The 18619-nt window shown below is 49.8% G+C and overlaps 1 protein-coding gene and 1 long non-coding RNA gene across 4 annotated transcripts in view; one reads left to right on the top strand and one right to left on the bottom strand.

Annotated features, from left to right (window-relative positions):
- The window catches only part of TSHZ2 (teashirt zinc finger homeobox 2), a 406162-nt gene extending 396191 nt beyond the window's left edge, over window positions 1-9971 (bottom strand). For all 3 annotated transcript variants that reach the window (XM_037059918.1, XM_037059919.1, XM_037059917.1), the window contains exon 1: window positions 9202-9971. In XM_037059918.1, coding sequence (XP_036915813.1) covers window positions 9202-9241 — 40 coding nt within the window. In that variant the 5' untranslated portion in view covers window positions 9242-9971. The remainder of the gene's footprint in view (window positions 1-9201) is intronic.
- On the top strand, window positions 8603-17949 carry LOC118996510 (uncharacterized). The gene is made up of 3 exons (XR_005068505.1): window positions 8603-8836; window positions 16561-16615; window positions 16852-17949. It is a non-coding gene; the product is annotated as an uncharacterized LOC118996510 (long non-coding RNA).
- Window positions 17950-18619: the final 670 nt, after the last annotated feature.

Here is an 18619-nt window from a genome sequence, read left to right as displayed (position 1 = left end):
GACCTTGTACAAACCTCAGTCAACACGGTCTCCCCCTGCCCCTCGTCCTCCAAGGCTCCCCAGTTCACCTGGGACTTCAGCTCCTCACTCCAGCTCCCGCCCCTCTGTCCTCACCCGTCACCCTCCCTCCTCAGCTCCAGCACCCTGGCCTCCTCGCTGCTCCTCCAGCCCCGGCCCCAGCATGCCCCAGCCCTGCACTTCCAGAGGTGCCCGGAACTGCCCCCCAGCCCCGGCTAAGAACTGCACTAGTCTCTCCGTGCCCACCTTCTCCTCTCTTGCACATACCACGCCCTGGCATGCAGTGACACAGACATCTGCTTGCTTGTTGGTGACCCATCGGCCACACGAACATGTGAGCTTCCAGAAGGCAGGCACGCTGTCCGTTCTGCTCGAGGCCGCAGTGCCAGCACCCCTGACAGTACCTGCCGCACGGCAGGGCTTCAGTGACATTGGTAAACACAGGTTCTAAGGCAGGCAGCAAAAATTACCCAGTGTTCCCTGGGATTCCAGTTCTCTTTGTCCTAAGATCCGCCTTCACAGGCACCAGCCAGCCTCTCTTCCTCCCTCACCCAGGTACTTGTCTGAAGGTGGCAATTAAAAAGCGAAGAAGGCGATCCCAGGAAACAGCCTGTAGCCTTCTCCTATTAGCTTAACAGCCCCTAAGCCAAGCAGCCTTGGGCCTCAGGGGATGAGCACCGGTTAGCGAGGTGAGGGAGGGGGAGAGGTGCCAAACCCGGGGAGGCTGGGAGCCCTGGAGGCTTGGGAAGGAAGGCAGAGCACCTGCAGAGAGGAGAGGGCCAGGCTGACCTCTGACCCCCGACCTCCAGGGTCAGCGGAGCTCCATCCCAGGGTCTGGGCTTCCCAGGGAAGTCTACAAATCCAGTCATCAGTGAGCACTGTCTCGAAGATGAAGAAACACTGTGTACTGTGAAAAGGTGAATCACTGCCCCGGCTGAAGGCAGAGGGCGTCACCATGGGGGAAATGCAAGTTCATGACTAAAATCAGAGGCTTCGTCAGTGATGTTCTCTAAACTGATCGATATTCAAAGTGCAGCTCTGATCGTGATCGGCACGGAGGTCTGCCCAAAACTGTTAGACGTGCGAGAGAGATTCTGACGCTCGAAAGTAATTAATTAGTATACAAAGTAATACAGTAATTAAAGTATTTATTCATTCGCTTATTTACAGCCTCATTTATTCATTCACCAGGAAATATTTATTTTAGTGCCTAATAGGTACGAAGGACTAATTCGGGTGCCTAGATTTCTCCTGGAATTCCTACAGAGAAAATATAAACAAACAGACCAAAAAAGGGAAAGAGAATAAAACCGTTTCTTTTTTTTAAACAAAAAGACGCCGTGTAAGTGCCAGAGACAGCGCCACGGGGCTTCGTCGACATCCCATTATCTCACTGTCACACCACCACGCGAGGCGAGCGGTCACGTCCTCATCTGACACATGGGGACAACAAGGTGCGGCAAGGTGGGGGGACTCCCCCGAGGTAGGGGGGAGATGCAATTGGACCTCAGATTCACCTGGCTCTGCGCCTTTGCCCTTCCTCAGGCCCCCTGTCACCACCCCCCAGCACTGGTCATTCCTCCATAAAGGCTGGGCACGCATTCTGATTGATTGATTGATTGATTGATTTCAGAGAGAGAGAGAGAAAATAATTTGTTGTTCTACTTATTTATGCATTCATTGGTTGCTTCTTGTATATGCCTTGACCTGGGATTGAATCCGAAACCTTGGCGTATCCAGACGATGCTCTAACCAACTGAGCTACGGGCCAGGGCCTGCGCTTGTATCCCTATCTGCTGGTGACACCTCTTCCACTTTTAACACCCTACTTCCCACCCCTGAGGGGCTGGGCGAGTCAACTGGCTGGGCCGACACACTCAAGTCCACAGCACCTCTGAAACTCAACGAGTGCCCACATTCTGCTCGCAACCCAACGAGATCGCATGGCTTCCCCCTTGAACCTCTCCTGTGGCATTGTGGCACACTTACACTCGAGTCTCAGAGACCAAGCACGATCTGCCACTGTCCACCTCTCCTACCCCATGTCCTTTTAATTCAACATTTTACTTCAAGATAATTGCAGATGGACACACAGTTGTAAGAAGTCATTCAGAGACATCCCGTGTACTCCCCAATCCACTTCCCCTAACTGGGTCGAGATCTCTAATACGGTATCACAGGAGGAAGTTAACACTGATGCAATCCACTCAGATTTCTCCAGTTTTACACGTGCGTGCGACTATGAAATGGTTTCGCCGGTGTGGGCTTGTGGCTCCACCACCAGAGGAAAGAGACAGAACGGGCAGTCCCCCCACCACTGGCATCCCTCTGTCTGGCCTGGCACAACCATGCCCGCCCTCCTCAACCATGCCCATCTTCCTCCCCGGCCCGCCGCCTCCGTCCCGCCCTCACTCAGAGGCTCCGCTGTCAGAGTCCTTAACCCCTGGCAACGTTTGGCAATCTGTTCTCATTCTCTATACTTTCGTCATTTCAAAATGTTACATAGAGAGAATCATATCATCTCCTATGTAATACCTTTCGGAACTGACTTTTAAAAATCAGCATAATCCCTTTGAGATGCATCCAGGTCGCTGCACATAGCAATAGTTCTACCTCCCCCTGCCCCCGCTTTTTTTTCTTTTACTGCTGAGTAGCATTTCAACACAGATAAAAAGGTAGCTCTCAGTTAGAAGAGCAAAATCCAAGACAAATGCTTTCAAATATGATTCAGGCATTTTTCCCCCATGTAATTCCTCTAAGCTAATTATCTCTAAAACTTTTGCATTGTGCACTTCCCTGTTGTTAAGTATAGCTAAATAATACTGATGTATTAATAATAGGATTGTCTAGCCATGCCTCCTGAATTTTAATTTCTAAAATTTTAAACAGTTTCGGGCATCACAGAAGAGTTGACGATGCCCAGAGGACAGGGTTTTTTTCGGAGGGGGAACGCAGAAAGATTGAAAGCCGCCACCACTGGAAATTCCGCATGGCTATTTTAATGACTTTCAAATCCTTCCGAATTATTTAATCATTTCACCCATGGAGTTGGCCTGGAAAACAAATACATCAGCAATTCCCACTTGTATCACACATTTCCTTCCTGTGTGTCAGCCTCTGTGTACCGTGTCTTCAGAAAGGACCAGGTCTGACACCCTCGTGAGGGCGTCTCTGACGAGCCGAGCCGCAGGACTCCAGCCCCACGGCCGGAGAGCCCTGCTGGCGTCCGAGTTAGAGTGGGAGCCACGTGCCCGCAGAGACCCTCGCCTGGGAGGTGCAGGCGAGGCCGGCGAATTTTTACGACCACTTCCACCAGGCCCAGAATGGCTTTAGACTCACGTTAAGTGCTGTTCCTATGCTTTCTTTTTTTTCATGAAGAAAGTTCCTGAAGCGAATGGGTGAAAGATCAGTAGTAGGAAAAATTAAAAAAAAAAAGAAATTGTAAATCCAGGGAAAACAGTGCTGCCTGATAAAGGCCTGTGAATGAACCGTGTCTTCCCCCCTGCGGCGCCCAGGTGCCGGCCTCCGCGAGGCTCCCGTGTGGTTACTTGTGTGGTTAGAATAGCGAAGCTCCTTCACAAGTGAGGAGCTGCTTGCCAAAGGTCACCCCAAAGGAGCAGGAGAATTTCCAACTTTCAATGGAACTTACAAAACTTAAAATAACAAAAAAAAATACGCAAACTGTTGCAAATTACTGACAAATGGAGGTGAAACCCTCTTCCAGGACGAGCAGGCGGCAGGAAGGAAGTGGGGGATCTCGCCGAACAGACAACAAGAAAAGACATTCTGTAGCTATCACAATATTAGAAAATGAAAATACATTTCTCCCAAAGAAATAAAAATATAACAGCGTTCTCAACGCGCGAAGCAGTGAAATTATTTGTGTGCCAAGCTTCTTTTAATACCACTGTGATTTTTTTTTCTATATAAAAGTCGCTCAATTTGATTGTAATTAAAGAGGTAATGAAAAGCGCTGCTTCAGGGAAGCGACGCAAGACATTCCCTAACTGTTAGTTTAATGTATTTCCAACTGACTCTGCATCAGACGAAAATGATGCTCTGTGTATGCCTGGCCTTAATATAGAATTGGTGAGGCAATCCTGTGCTTTTGAAAGGGAACTTGTGGGGGGGGGGGGTGGGACACAGGCATTGCCTTTGAAATAGTGGCTGAGTCGTCCCAGACCAGGATATACCTAAATAAAATTGATAGTACGCATGCAGTCCCGGGGAGGAAGCTGCACTGGGTATTTAACTCAGGCCATGTCAGCTAGTTTCAGGCCCAGCACCAACGTGAACAGGGCCTGGGTTTTCTTCCTGGCTGATGTTCCTAAGCTCAGCCACAGTGATAGGCAGAAGCGCATCCTACCAATGGCCTTAAATAACGCCAGGCTCAGCCCTGCTCAGCTGTGAGTGCGATCACACCGCGGGGAGGGGAAACAGACCATCCCAGGTAATACCCAGTTGGAGGAATTCCTTCCAACGAGCGAGGAGGCAGCTGCGAGGCAATGAGAGCATAACTCTCTGTTGGAGAAGGTGGCAAAGGCAAGAGGCTTCAAGGGACAGATCTGCTGAAGGTGCCCAGGAGGTATTTGTTGGGCGTGCAAGTTTCCCGAACGGTAGCAATAGACTCGAGATGGCTGGTAGGAAAATAAATGCATAGCCTGTATGAGGAATGCTTCCACCCCCCTCTAACCTAGGCCCCTAGGTCTAACCCCCAAGCCCCAAGGAGAATTTCAACGTGGAGAAGTTCCTGAGAGCCCCCCGCCCACCTCACCTACCTTCCTTCCACTCGAACTCCCTGTCACTTGCAATCTGCTGATTAGGGTTAATGTATTGTGCCCTGGTATGGCAGATTAAAAATGAAATCAATAAATGCCTAAAACAAATGGGCTTTTGAAATGTCCCATTCAATCCGAGTCTTTAAGGGTGAAGTGAGAGGTGGACGAAGGAAATCAAGGGGGGACCGGGGAGAAGACCACTTAAGTAATCAATTTCCATCCAAAACACTGGGAGGAGGAGGATGCGTTTTTAAGGTGCCTGTCCTTCATTTTTCTCAGGGATCTGCCTTGAATAACCAGAAGAGCCAGAACAGTTGGCACTGTTCTGAGCCCCTGTGGGGGCGTGTGTGTTTATTATTTCCATAATAAATTCTGCTAAAAATCACACTGTTTGGGTAAGTGAAGGGGTCTAGAGCATATGGTATTTAAATCTCCAAGATCGGAACTCGTCTTCCTGAAGTTCTGTTTAAACAAAGTGAGAGGTCCAGGGTCCCTTCTCGGCCCCACCCCCGATTTCTTTTCTCTTGAACTTCACCCCACTCGCCCATAAATTAAAGGTAGACTTCACCCTGTGCTGCTTGTCGCCTCCCTGCCCAGAGACCTCCCTGGTTTACTCAGTCACTGCTACCATGAGGTCGAAAGGCAGACCGCTCCGGCCATCTCTACACTCCACCGCGGTCCACAGAACTGTCCCTGCTGAATACGCTTCCCACGTAAATAACCTGTGCTCTTAAGGTGCAAATTGCAACTTTTAAGTAATGATTGCTAATAGTCTACTGTTTACTGCCACACAAGGACATTCATGCAAACAAAATCTGCATTATTCATCCCTCGTATTAAATAAACAAAATAAATTGAGGGAGCTGTTCTCTCCTGCGAGACTTTTCTGAGATGTGGTAAGCTTTTGAGAGTCAGCAAGAAGGAAACATTTCGTCCCCTTGGGTGGGCAGGAGCAGGCTCCCACCATTCACACACACACACACGTTAGATATTCACACGGAGATGATGCCCAAAGATTCTGCATTGAATCGCAACTGGCTGGCGTTATATAAAAACGGTCGTTCGGGTGGTGAAATAAAATACGTATTGCACGTGTGTGCAGAGAGTCAACGATAGATGGTCGGACATGGTAGTGGCAGTGGGCAAGCCTATAGCTGCACATTTTTAACTATTCTGCATCCTGTGAAATACAAACAAAATGTAAACCTGTTCTGGTTTGTTTTACCTTTCTGCCATTTCTCTGTTGTCCCTAAAATGGATAGGGGGCAAGATGCTGGTACAGAATTCTGCAGTATTTTCACAAACCCCTGGAGTATCGAAGGCTGCTTTCTAAACTTTTTTTTTCTTGCCTGAAGTAACAGTATGGTAGAATAGCATAGCTTTAGAAAGCCAGGAAGAATGGCATTTGGGAGGGAAATGTTCTGACTTAGCTGTTTCCTTAAAGAGAACTGCCTACCTCACATTTCTGTCTCTTCAAGGGGGGGAGAAATGTAGCAAACAGGGACTCAAATTCCCCATCACTTGTCATATCATCTCGTTCATTATATCTGGATAACGGCTTTATTAGAAAGTTCTCTAATTGATTCCTTGAAACATGGAACTTAAAACTAATAATGCACAGGAATCAAATTGCCTGGAACAGTTCTTGGGAAAGATAGTCCCAGCTCTGATTCACTCACAGGCTTTTTCGATCTTACATTATTCATTAATCAAGCCAGAAACAAGCTTTCAGCATCAGGCCATGGGAGTAATTACTTACAGTTGTGCATTGTGTTTAATTTTAAGCCGTGGTAGAAGTTAGGAAGGCCACACTCCTAGAACCCACCTTTGGCATTTCCCTGCATGTTAACCGGCTAAAGAATCCCGAAGTAGCTAACTTTCCTTGGGAACAACCAGCTCGGCCGAGCAGAGCACAGCATCGATGACTTCAGAGGAGAGAACCATCGCGTGCAAAAAATACCCACTTTATTAACACATAAGCAAATAAACACCCTACGAGGGGCCTCACTGTGTACGGAATGAATTATTCCCTTCCAGCCTGACAACGGTTTCCACTTCTTCAGCGAAAATATCAAGAGCCATGAAAACAAACATACAAACACACGAGGAACACAATGGGCTGGAAAACTGAAACTAGAGTCACAACTTTCTAACACACATGCACACCCCAGTAAACAGGCAAGCCAGCGCCAGGAGATACCAGCTTAATGAAGGACCTGATTTCAATAATGTGATACGGCCTTCTGTGCCGTACCCCGAACCCTCACTGATCAGAAAACGATGATAATCAAAAAGTAGTGCGATTCTGAGCAAGGCACTTTTTGTAATGAGCTTACCAAAGGAGACATGTCCAGTCATTCTGGTAATTTAAATTACTGCCTAGTTGTTGATGGCCTTTACCGGAACAACCAGGGGGGAAAAAAGAGTAATTTTCAGGGCAGTATCACTTCTCGCTGGACTGTTGCCCAGGGTTCTCTTTTGGGACAACAATGAGGACGTTATCTCTAATAATCTAGCTGCACTCATACTCCTGTTGCCAGAACCAGACAAGGCAGGCTTACTCTTCCCGAGTCTAGAAGGCCGGGGTGCACCCCAAAGCTGTCAGACGGCAAGGCAATCCAAGTTTTAAAAAATAACTGGGTTGCATGTAGAAAGAGACAGGGATAGGAGGGAGAAATTGGTTTCAGAAGAGGTACAGTTGTAAAGAGAACACCTCGCTGACCGGGCAAGTCCTGAGTATGTATGGTGCTGAAAATATTTTCAGTATTTTGCTCCAAAGGAAACAATTGGAAAACACACTAACCAGGCTTTATAAGTGATATTTCCGCCTGCGATTTCAAGCAGTGTACACGCGGGTTACGGAAGCGATTCGGCGCTCAGAAGGGAAGATAATTGTGGGTATTTCAAAGCACATGTGCTGCCATTCGGGCTGGAATCGGGCCACGAAGGAGGCTGAGCTTGGTGGTCCAGCCTGTTCCGGCACAGACACCCACTTTGCCCAGATTTGTAACTAACTTTGGATTTGTGCTGAGGGCGGCTCTGCGAAGTTTAGGAAACTGCTCCGCAGAACTTCTCCCTCACGCTTCGCGCGAGCTGACACAGAAGGGAACGCGGTGGGCCGGTCTGCCCAAGCCCAGCCTTGCTGGGGGTTGCCTGCAGCAGGAGGGCAGAGCCGGAGAGGGGGCAGAGACACAACTCAGGCTTTTTTGCCGAAGCCCTGATTCAACGAAAGGACACAAAGAAATAAAAACGCCCACGTTAAAAGCCAAACAAGATAATAATTGTGCATGTCTGGCTCTGAATCCAGCGGGCCAGGCTTGCGTCACTGGCACTGAGTTACCATGGTGAGTGATTTATTGATATATATCAAGAATGAATAGATCAAAGGCAGCGAGATGACAGGTGATCAATCAAATGTCAAATCAAAACTAGCAATCAAGTGGAAAGCTGATTTTTCAGTGGGTGGGTCTGGCAGGAGAAAAATGAACTTTCATATTACACTTCCGAGAAACAAAACCCCGGCATACTATTAAAAAAGCAATTAAGCAACCCAAAAGGAAAAAAAAATCCTTTACAAGGTCTATTGTGCTGATCTATTAACCTGTTCCTCTCTCTTTTTTTTTTTTTTTGCTGGGTGGGGGGGTGGTAAGTGAGGATTCAGATGGGATAGTTTTTAGAATATAAATCAATTTACAAAGTTTGCAACTCTCTCTGGGCAAAGAAAAACCAGAGTTGTTTCAATGTTCTGCAGGGCATTCCCCCTCCCCCTCTTTTTTTTCTTTTTCAAGAGAAAGGAGAGTGTTGATTAGATTTCCAAACGTGGATCCTTTTAGCAAACGTATTCAAAGGCTCATGCCTTTCCTGAAGTGGCTTTTCCCACCTTGGCGATCTCAGCTGAACTCCCGTAGCTCGCCCGGAAGCCAGCCTGCAGCCTGGGCTTGGGCATGGCTCACACTTCAGCGCCCCAAACCCCAGCGAGAGGAAACACTGTCACTCCAGGCCAGAAGCCACTGTCACTGACCACACGGAGGGATGAGGAGGTAAAAGGACTGTCTCTCTGTTCCGCACCCCAAATCCTCAACCCAACTTTGGCCCAAGAAGCAAGAAACAGACGGGGAGAAAGTTAGGGGTGGGGTAGAGGGTAGAGAAAAAAAAGTTTAAGGAGGGAAGGCTTGGTGGGATAGCTACCCCCACCCCACCAGAGCCTGGAAAGGGGAGGATTTGGGAGACTGGAGAAGGCCAGAGAAGATGGGGTTCTCATCAAGGCAAAGAGGGACACCCGAAATGACTCCCCCGAAAGCCTGGGGATGACATCCCGGGGCATCCGGGGCAAGAAGGGCGGGCGAGGGGCTCAGTGCACGGAGCAGCCGGAGGGGCAGCCCCGAAACGGAGCCGGTTCTCTTACCTGCCGCCCGCTTGGGTGCCTGCTGTTTCCTCCTTGGCATCGCTCAACTTCGCTCCAGTCCCACTTCTGGCGCCCCAGCCCCGAGCCGCGCGCGGGGGCCCGCGGTCTCGCTCGCCTGTCCGGGTCTCCTCCGCCTCCTGCCCGGTGGCTCCTAGGGCGTCTCTCGGCCTCTGTCCCCCTGACGATCCCCCCTGCAACTGCTCCACCACGGGCCGGAGACCCCCCTCTCTGGATGGCAGGGGTGGCTGGTGTCGGCTGGTTTGAAGTAGAGGTTGGCTGTGCCTTGTTTGTTTGTTTGTTTTGAAATTTTTTCCTCTTTCTCTCTCTTTTTGTTTTTGCTTTTTTTTGGAATTTGTTTGTTTGTTTGTTTGCTTTTTGGTGACTGTTGAGACACTTGATTTCTTTATTAAACATCCAAGACCGGATTCGGATGGAAGGGACGAGGGGCGCACACGCGCCGCACGCAGGCGCGCGCGCGTAGAGATAAGGAAAAAAAAAAGGCAATCCCGGGAAGGTAGTGGTTTCTTCTTCTTTTTCTTCTTCCTCCTTCTGCTCTTTCCCTCCTCCTCTTCCTCCTCCTGGCCGATCTCTATGGCGGATGCGCGCTGGGGGGAGAGAGAGAGATCACTCACTGTAGGTTTGTGGCTGCTCAGATCCCCGTCTGTGAGTGATATGCGAGAGGACAGGAGAGGGTTTGGGAAAGACAGAAAATCTGGAATTCACTCACTCACACACTCACACACACAGACACACACACAGACACACACTCACACACGCACGCACTCTCGCTTCCTCTCACACACACTCACACCCCCCACATATGCACACACACACTCACACACACACAAGACAGGGCGAGGCGATGCCAGCAAACATCGATCCCGCTGAACAAACTGAACATTAACAAACTCCTCCTCCTCTCCCCGCGACCTGATGACAGGGAGAAATTTACTCCCCAGCCGCAGCGCGCCAGGCAGAGGGAGTCTATTAAAGGGACAGTGTCCCGCCAGGGAGAGGGGCTGGGGGCGGGGACCAGGCATGCCACCCCTGCCCCTGCTTCTTCCTGTGCCCTCTCCCCGGGGTGAGGACGTGCCCACCGGCGCAGGGACCCCCCTGGAGGAGGTGGTGAGAAGGGAGGGCATGTGGCAGAAAAGGGGGCAGGGTGATGGCTAAACTCAGGGCTGAGAAGGGAGCTGCAGGGGGCCAGGCTAGCTCACCCGCAGGGACCATTAACAATATCAGGGGGGTGAGAACTTAGATTTGCTTTGAACAGGGGAGGGGGGGCACTTTGCCCGGTGATGACCTCCATCCTAGAAGTCTCCCAAGCAGATCCCAGGGATGTCCTCCCCACCCCCTGAAGTTTAATAATGGCCCGGTGCCTCCCCTCTTCTTATCAATCAGCGGATGGCCACAAAAACAAAAATCTCCCATCAGCTTTCTTGAGAGTTTCATCACACGTATTTCTCTTTGCTTTGTTTAAATGGTATTTATTGAGCACCTACTATGTGCCTGTTCTGGAGACAGAGCAACCATAGAGAAAGGGAAGACGCTGGTCCTCTTAGTGTTTGGGTTTTAAAGGGCGGGGGGGGGCAGACTAGCCATCCTTAGCACCCAGTCATTGCTTAAATGTCACTTTCTCCTGGAGGCCCACCTTGCTTAAAATTTCACACCCCCCACTCCCCACACCATTTCTCCATTTTCCCCATTTTGTTCACTGTTACACCCCAAATGATGGCAAAGAACAAGGCCCAGACTGAATGCCCAACGAGACAGTTGTTGAAGGAATGAAAAGCAGACAAACAAGATAACTTCAGAGCAATAAGCCCCATGAGGATGCTGAAATCAGCTTCCATGCCCATGTCTGGGGGAGGGTGAGGCTCGGGACCCCCACTGCAGCAGGGGTCGCTCAAGGTGACACAGGCTGGAACCAGCACATAGTTAGGGAGCCCTGCTCCAGGCCAGGCGCTTCCCAGGTGCTGGGGACAGGTCTGAATGGAGACCCTGCCCTCAAGAAACTCTCGCTCCAGCGGGACAGGCTAACGATTAAAGGGGCAAGTGCTGCGTGCTGGGGCAGGAGGTGTAGTTAGGAGGGGTAATTCACCTGGACCTGGAGGAAGGGAAGGTGGTTACCAGGCAGGGCTTCTAGGGGAGAACCAAGTCAAAGCATCCTAAATACGGAGGTATTAACCAAAAGGGGGCGCTAACAGTGGTGCCTTACTCGGTGGTCTAGTAGGCAGCCTCAGTAGGGTTTCTGCACCATAATCCCCAGAGGCTCTTGTTAAGTTTCCCCTTCCTAGGCTTTGCCTTAGGAAAGATGGCACTATTGGCATTTGGGGCCCTATGTTTGGGCTGTGGTGGCTGTTCTGTGCAATGCAGGATATTTAGCTGCATCCCCGGCCTCTACACACTGGATGTCTGACGCTTTCACCCCAGAGTGTCAACCAAAATGGTCTCCAGACATTGCCCAATGTCCCCTGTGGGGCAAAACTGCCCCTGGGTGAGCAGGACTGCCCTGGCCCTTACGGAATCAGAACCTTCCGGGTGAGGGTCAGGAACCTGCTGTCCGACAAGCAGTCCCCACCCTCACAAGTGACCCCCCTGCTCACTCCAGTTTGAGAACTTCCACTAAAACAGCCTTTGTTCTTTTAGAATCAGACACGCCCAACATTGTAACTGTAATAAAGGCAACTCAGGCTTAGATGTTAATATAATTCAGGAGTTCAAGGGGTGACATTGTTACTGTGGTCGTTGTCACGGGGTCTCACCTGTGCCCACTCCTCACTACCCACCCCCGCCGTGTACCCACCGGAACCGAGGCTGGACCGGTGTGATCCGGGTCGCCCACCTGCAGACTGCCCACCTGCCACCGTTGTCCTCACTCCAGGGGAATGACCAAGGGTCACTAGCTCTACAAATATTTTTCCAAACCGTTCTTTGGGCCTACAGGAAAGGCAACTTTTCCGTTTTACGACTCAGCCACCATAAGTTATTGTCACTGTTTGCAAAGTGCCGTTTAATCACTTTAAACATCCCCGCCTGGGAAGCAAGGACCCCTCTCTCCCTCTCACACGAGGCACAAATGAACTCACCTACCTTAAATCACCCAAGTGGCCTCCGCCCAAGACCCACCCCACCCAATCCCAGCCTTGTCCTAAAGCCACTGAGAAAGGGACACACTCCTTTGTGGATGACAATGTCTGCAAAAGGGCATTACCCCTAATTAATTCTAATTGCCCGATACCCTTGACAGAGCGCTGTGCCGGGGCCCATAGCGTATGGAGCAAAACCCAGAGAACCAGAGTTCTACAATCGGGAGATACAGACTTCGGGCCTGAGCGGAAAGAAGTCTGGGGCCGCAGTCTGGCTCTGGGTAAATGCTCCCTCTGAAGCCCTGGGCCTGTTGATTTGGTGTTTGCATCACATTCAATCACTGAGCAAACATCCACCGTATTAGTCAGGTGCAGGCATCGCCCCGAGCACAGGAGATGCTGAAATGCACGCAAGGGGTTCCTCGCTTCCAAAAGGCTTCGGTTAAGATGCTGCCCACGAGACTGAGAACTAGGAAAGAGGGAATTCGGGAGCTGGACCCGGTCTTGGGCAGAATCAGGACGGAAACCCACAGGAATCGTTGGGTCTGGGCTGCAGAATCTCCACTGCAGAACCTAGGATTCTTCTCCAAATGCATACCTCTAATCTCTCCTCTTTCTCAATAGCTGGTTAGATAATGGGGTGGGGCATTTATACTTCTGCTGAACCTATCTTCCCGCTGGCTACCGACACAATCCTGGACCTGCACTTCGGGAGTGTTCCTTCATGAATTTGAATGATTCCTCTACTGTTACAATGGCAGAATGTTTGGCTTGGTTATCAACAGAGAAATGTTGGCCGCTCCAATGGCACACATGACACACTGGCACCCAGATGTTGTCCAGCGCTGTAGATATGACACTGAAAGGTACGGAACCACAGGGCGAAAAGGTCATCCCCTTTTAATCTGAGAAAGTCTCGGTTTGGTGCAAGTGCATCTGCTGTGCCTAACAATTGCCAACTTTTATTTGTCAACCAAGAAACCGCAGCTCTCGGGCTTAGAAGCTGGGGAAAGGCAAGAGTACCTGGCTCGACTTTTGGAAAATGGCTTGTTTTTATTCAACTGAAGGTTACCTCTATCTTAGCGAAAGAGACAGCAATCTAAAGTTTGATATAATTTAAAGGTTCCAGAGATAAACACAGCTCAAGGGGTGATAGAGAATAAACAATGGTTCAGGTGGGACACGGAGACGGCTGAGAGTGAGAAAGACAATGCCGACGGGCGTGGATGGAATGTGCAGAATAGGTTGCTCAACCCTGGACTCCAGCGCTTTTGGAAACTTCTCCCAGCAGCTGACGGTGTGGAGGAATGCGGTGTCTGGGGCTGCAGGGGACTTAGCATCCTAGAACCCAGCACGCAAACCCTGGGATGTGTAAAGGCGTGAACAGATTGGAATGACCCAACTGGACCTTCCGGAACACTCATTCCCACACTGGCTCTACACTGGAATCACCTGGCGGTATTTTTTGTTGTTGTTGTTGTTCTTTATTTTTTTTTAAGATAAAGAGGCACAGGCCCCACCCACCCCAGAATTACTAAATTAGATTCCAGGGTGGGGTCAGAAAAGCAGAAAATTTAAAAGTGCTCAGGTGATTCTGATAAGGCGCCAGGCACCCGAGCCTTCCTTGTGCAAAAGCTGAGTTTCCTTACAAGTGAATCAAGTTAGGCCTTCTCGCATGAAGGAACAGCCAGCGGATTCACTCAGAAGCGTGGCTGAGCAGCCTCTGAATGCCTATTAAAGCGCATACCTATCCTACCGATTTTGGGCGCGAGGGGAAGGGGGTTAGTTCGCCGGTCTGACCAGTGGACTCCAACCCGTGCAATTAAAACAAATATTGGCCCCGTGTCTACCTTGCCACTGCCCTTATCCTTGGATACGGGGGCAGCCTGCGACATTCTGGGGCTGCAGGGAAAATGTCTCAGTGACCGGAACGCCTCCTGTGTAGCAGATGTTGCAGGGCTTTCACCTTTCCTTTCCCCTCCAGCCGGTGGGTCTCTCCCTCCCCCTCCCAGGTCCCCTTGTCCTCCTCACTCTCACCTCAGATGCCATCTCCTTTGCCTCCACTATCTGCCCCCATACTTCCTCTCATGTTTCATGGCAGGGACGACCATCTGTAATTAGCTCTTTTGTGTGCTTGCCTTTTTATTTTCCGTCTCTGTTCATTAAAACGGAACTTCTAGTTACCTGTGTAGTCCCCAGTCCAGGGCAGTTCACAAGCCCTGGGATAAGGGCATTGTGTTCGGCATTTTGTTCAAGGTTGTCTCGTTTGAGGAAATAAACTAAAGGGGTCCCAGCCAAGGCCACAGTCGGGGCGGAGTGTGCACGCTCTCCCCTCGTCCGCATGGGTTTTCTCTGGGTCCTCTGGTCTCCTCTCACATCCCACCCACGTGTCCGGGGCGAGCGGCCCATCTAGGTGGCACCAGGGCCTAAGTGTCGCAGATGGATGAGGGCGCGTCTGTGCCCTAAGGGGGGGGGAGGGTGGTTGGTCCACGTGGGCTCCTCCCGGCACCACTGCTGCTGGAAGAGGCTCCCAGGACCCAGAACTGGAATCAGCATGGTGGGGCAATAATAAGCTTACTTGTTTTTATTAATTCTCTTAAAAGGTACATAGAGCTCACTTAAAAAATATTTGGGTCTTTATTTAGAAGTTTGGTGATGCTTCTGTGACGACAAATATGTCCTAGGAACTTAACCCTTGGTTTGCTCAACTGGCCTATGAGAAAATTGGTTTTATTGTACAACAGTTCACTTCAAGTTGCAGCTTCTAAGAACCTATCAACAATTTTTGGGATGACTGAATACCAAGCAGGGCATACTGGCAAAAAAGGGTGTACTTAAAAAATATCTTGGCCCTGACTGGGTAGCTCAGTTGGTTAGAGTATCATCCTGATACACCAAGGTTGCAGGTTCAATCCCCAGTCAGGGGACACACACCCACCTACCAATGAATGCAGCAATGAGTGGAACAACAAATCAATGTCTCTCCCTCCCTTGCTCTCTCTCTCCTTTCCTCTCTCTCCCTAAAATCAACAAATAAAAATTTTAAATATAGCTTAGGTCCCACCAGATGGGGCTCTGCTAGATATGGATAAAGAACATTTCAGCCTGTGTGCCTCTTTTCCATTGATCCCATCCCCCAACCCCCCTTTCTCCCTTCCCTTTCTCTTGTCTATTGCCTCCTTCAAATCTTCCCTTAAATACTGCTTCTTTCAGGAAGTCTTCCTGGGTGGATCCCCTGTGATCCAAACTTCTCCGGTCCCTATCATCTCAAAACAAAGAGGCTCATTGTAGAGTATGATTCCAAACACACGAGTGTGCGAGCCGGCAGAAGGAACCTGTTCTTGGATAACAGGTGTTATAGTCACCTCTGGACCTGTGCATGGGGAGGCTGCTGGGGGCCCGACATTGATCTCACCTGGGCTGCTGCTGACTCCAGAGCGCTCCATCTGTGAAAGTGCATTCAGCTACAGGCTCATAATTTCTGTGTTTCTATATATGTACAGAATGCTTTAGTTTTTAGAAAGCGGTGATTTAAACAAATCCCAATGCCCAGGTCTTACCCAGACTCATTACACCCAGCCTGGGGGGCAGGTCATTGCCATTGATATTGTTCAAAGCCCCCAGATGGTTCCAATATGGGGCCAAATTTGAGAGCCAGTACACCAAACAATTTTATCATTGAGGATATAATTCATTGCCTTCCTCTTATGTCACTGAACTCATTTAGGACATTCCTCTTCCCAGTTACTCTTTTGTGGAAACTTAAGAGTCTGGTTATTCTCTCCCCTCCCGCAATACCCGGTGCAGCGTCACGTTGGTGAGAAGACCCAGGCAAGAAGTAGTCTCAGATCGATTGTGGAGACGAACAGGAAGAAAATAAGTTCAGTGTTGGGATACAGAGCAGGGGGTGGAGGCTGGGCAGATTTTAGTTGGCGGGGGCGGGGGGGTGGTCATGAAAAGCCTTTCTGGTAGGATTTAAATTGAGATCTGGAAGACACAAAGCAGCCAACCAGCAGCCAAGGCCTGAAACGCCAAGACTTGGGTGGTTCTGGAACCTACAGGACGCAGCTGTAAGCCTCAGGGGTACAGAGCCAACCAGGAAGAAGGGAGTGGAGAGACTGGGGAAAGGAGGTTGGGGCTAGATCACAGGTGATATCATCGGCTATGCCACCAAGTTTAAATTTTATTCTTCCCGCCACTGACTCACACTAACTTATTTCTTTACATCCTGAAAAACACCTTGCCCATTTGACTGCGTTTGTTCAACCAGCGCCAGAGAGAAGATGTCTTATTCTACCTGGTGGAAGTTTGCTCACTGAAAACAGGTAAGGTGAATGACGACAAAGTTTGGGGACACCTGGGCCTGGGCAAGCTTGCTTCGAAGAATAAACCCTCCAAAACTTGTTGGGCCCTCTCTTTTTAAAACGATTTTGATTTGGCCCCAGCCATTAAGCGTTATGTATATTTTACAAGGGACGATTGCTGAGCCATCAGGCTGGGGTGCGGGAGCTGTTGGGTTTAACATATATCACATTTCTCCCTTGGACTTGATTCCTTGCAGTCGGTGCCAACGTTTTGCGGCTGCTGGAGAACCCAGACCAAGTCCCTGGCCCGGTAATCCGTTGCTCAACTTCATTAACCACAGGAAGACATTAAGTGAACGTAAGGACCGGAACAGCCTGGAAACCGTGACACGGGCAGCCTTTAAGTTCTGGGCTCCGGTATATCTTATGCCACCTTGACTGTGTGTCAAGCTCGCCTTCCTGGACTCATTAGAACTGTGAGCCCAAAGGTGCCCCTCAACTTTCAGAAGCAAATAGAGAATGATATAATTCGCTCTGAGAACACCTTTCTGTCTTATCCGGAGCATGTCTTATCTATTATGATTAGGCATTAAGCGTCCTGTTGCCTTGAAAATTTCATGAGATTCTACCCCTGCTTGCTAGAATTATGTCAAAGTGACTTGTCCGGGATGCTGTTCTCACCCATCAATACAACTTGTCTTTTCTCCTTAAGTGTTGCCGGGAAGGCCAATGCGGCGAAGGAACCCATGGGCTGAAAACGGTCCAGCAGTCCGAGACTTGCCAGTCCTCGTGTCCTTTGTGTGTTTTGCTTTCGGTGTCCCAAGATAAAGATCTGAGAGCAGGTAGTCCGTTTGGGAGACAGTCCTAGGTGACCCCAGTAGGGGAGTAAGAAAGTGAGTAAGGGGAGGGGAGGCAGCCCACGCAAGGTGTGTTATCACGCAGGTTATCGCTGCAGGGAATGCCGGGAGTCAGTGGAGGTTGTGTGCTTCTGAGATATTCCCTTAGTGGGGAGAAAGCAGGGTATTTATCCAATGCCTCCTGCTAGGTGTGAGGTGAGGGCCACTCCCTGCAGGCCAAGAGCCAGGGTGCTGGCAGTGAAATTGGGGTGTGAAGAGCAGGCAGGGCTCCAGGCGAAGCGCACTACATTGACAATCCCCCAAACAGAGAGCTCCCTCCACAGGGGCAAGGACCAAGGCTGGTGTGCACGGTGCCAGGCACAAAGCTGACCTCCATGCCCAGCACTGAATGTACCAGTGTATGCAAAAGCTCCACGCCATGCTTCTTGCCAATGTTCTCTCTATTTTGGTCTGTTTGTTTGTAATCATGAATTTAGCATTTGCTTACAAGACTCGTTTATTCACTGCCTTTGTCAGCCTCCTCTGTCCCCACAAGGGTGCCCACTAGAATTCAGGGGTCTCTCTCCTCTTGCCTGCCACATCTCTGGTAGGGGTATACAACACAGATATCAGTATTATCATGGCTCGAGCTGTTAAGCAAAAGGAAAGGCATGTGCTGTGATTCTGATGAATGTGTCTGTAGGCATAAGGTGGGTACAGAACCTTTGAAATTAGGGTTGTCCCAGAAATCCTGGGTCATCAGTTTGTTGCATGCAGACCAGGGAGGCACCAGGGAAGAATGGTGAGCACAGGTTTAGAATCACACAGGCCTGAATTTAAAAGGTACTTTCCCGACTCACTAAGACTATGACATTGGGCAAGTTATTTAGCCTCTCTGGGCCTCTGTTTTCCCATCTTCGAAATGGGGATAATGACATCACCAAGTCCACGGCAGCACAGAGAGGATTGGATGAGCTCTTGCAAAACCACGTGACACCTGACACAGAGGAAGCCCCACCTCGTGTTCAGCTTTTTCATTATTTCATGAGCCTTTGTTGATTGCGGTTGACAGAGCACTTTCAGCTATATCTGACCCATAGGAAGGATAAAGCAGGCATCAGCTCTGCCCCCTACCTTTGCAAGGGTGCCGGTTCACAGAGGCTGACCTGAGACACTTGCCCCGGGGTCA

The sequence above is a fragment of the Sturnira hondurensis genome, unplaced genomic scaffold, assembly GCF_014824575.4.
Source record: "Sturnira hondurensis isolate 20B ecotype Veracruz unplaced genomic scaffold, ASM1482457v3 Scaffold0011378, whole genome shotgun sequence".
Taxonomy (NCBI): domain Eukaryota; kingdom Metazoa; phylum Chordata; class Mammalia; order Chiroptera; family Phyllostomidae; genus Sturnira; species Sturnira hondurensis.
The sequence above is the reverse complement of the archived record's forward strand: the minus strand, read 5'-3'. Positions and strand labels throughout refer to the sequence as shown.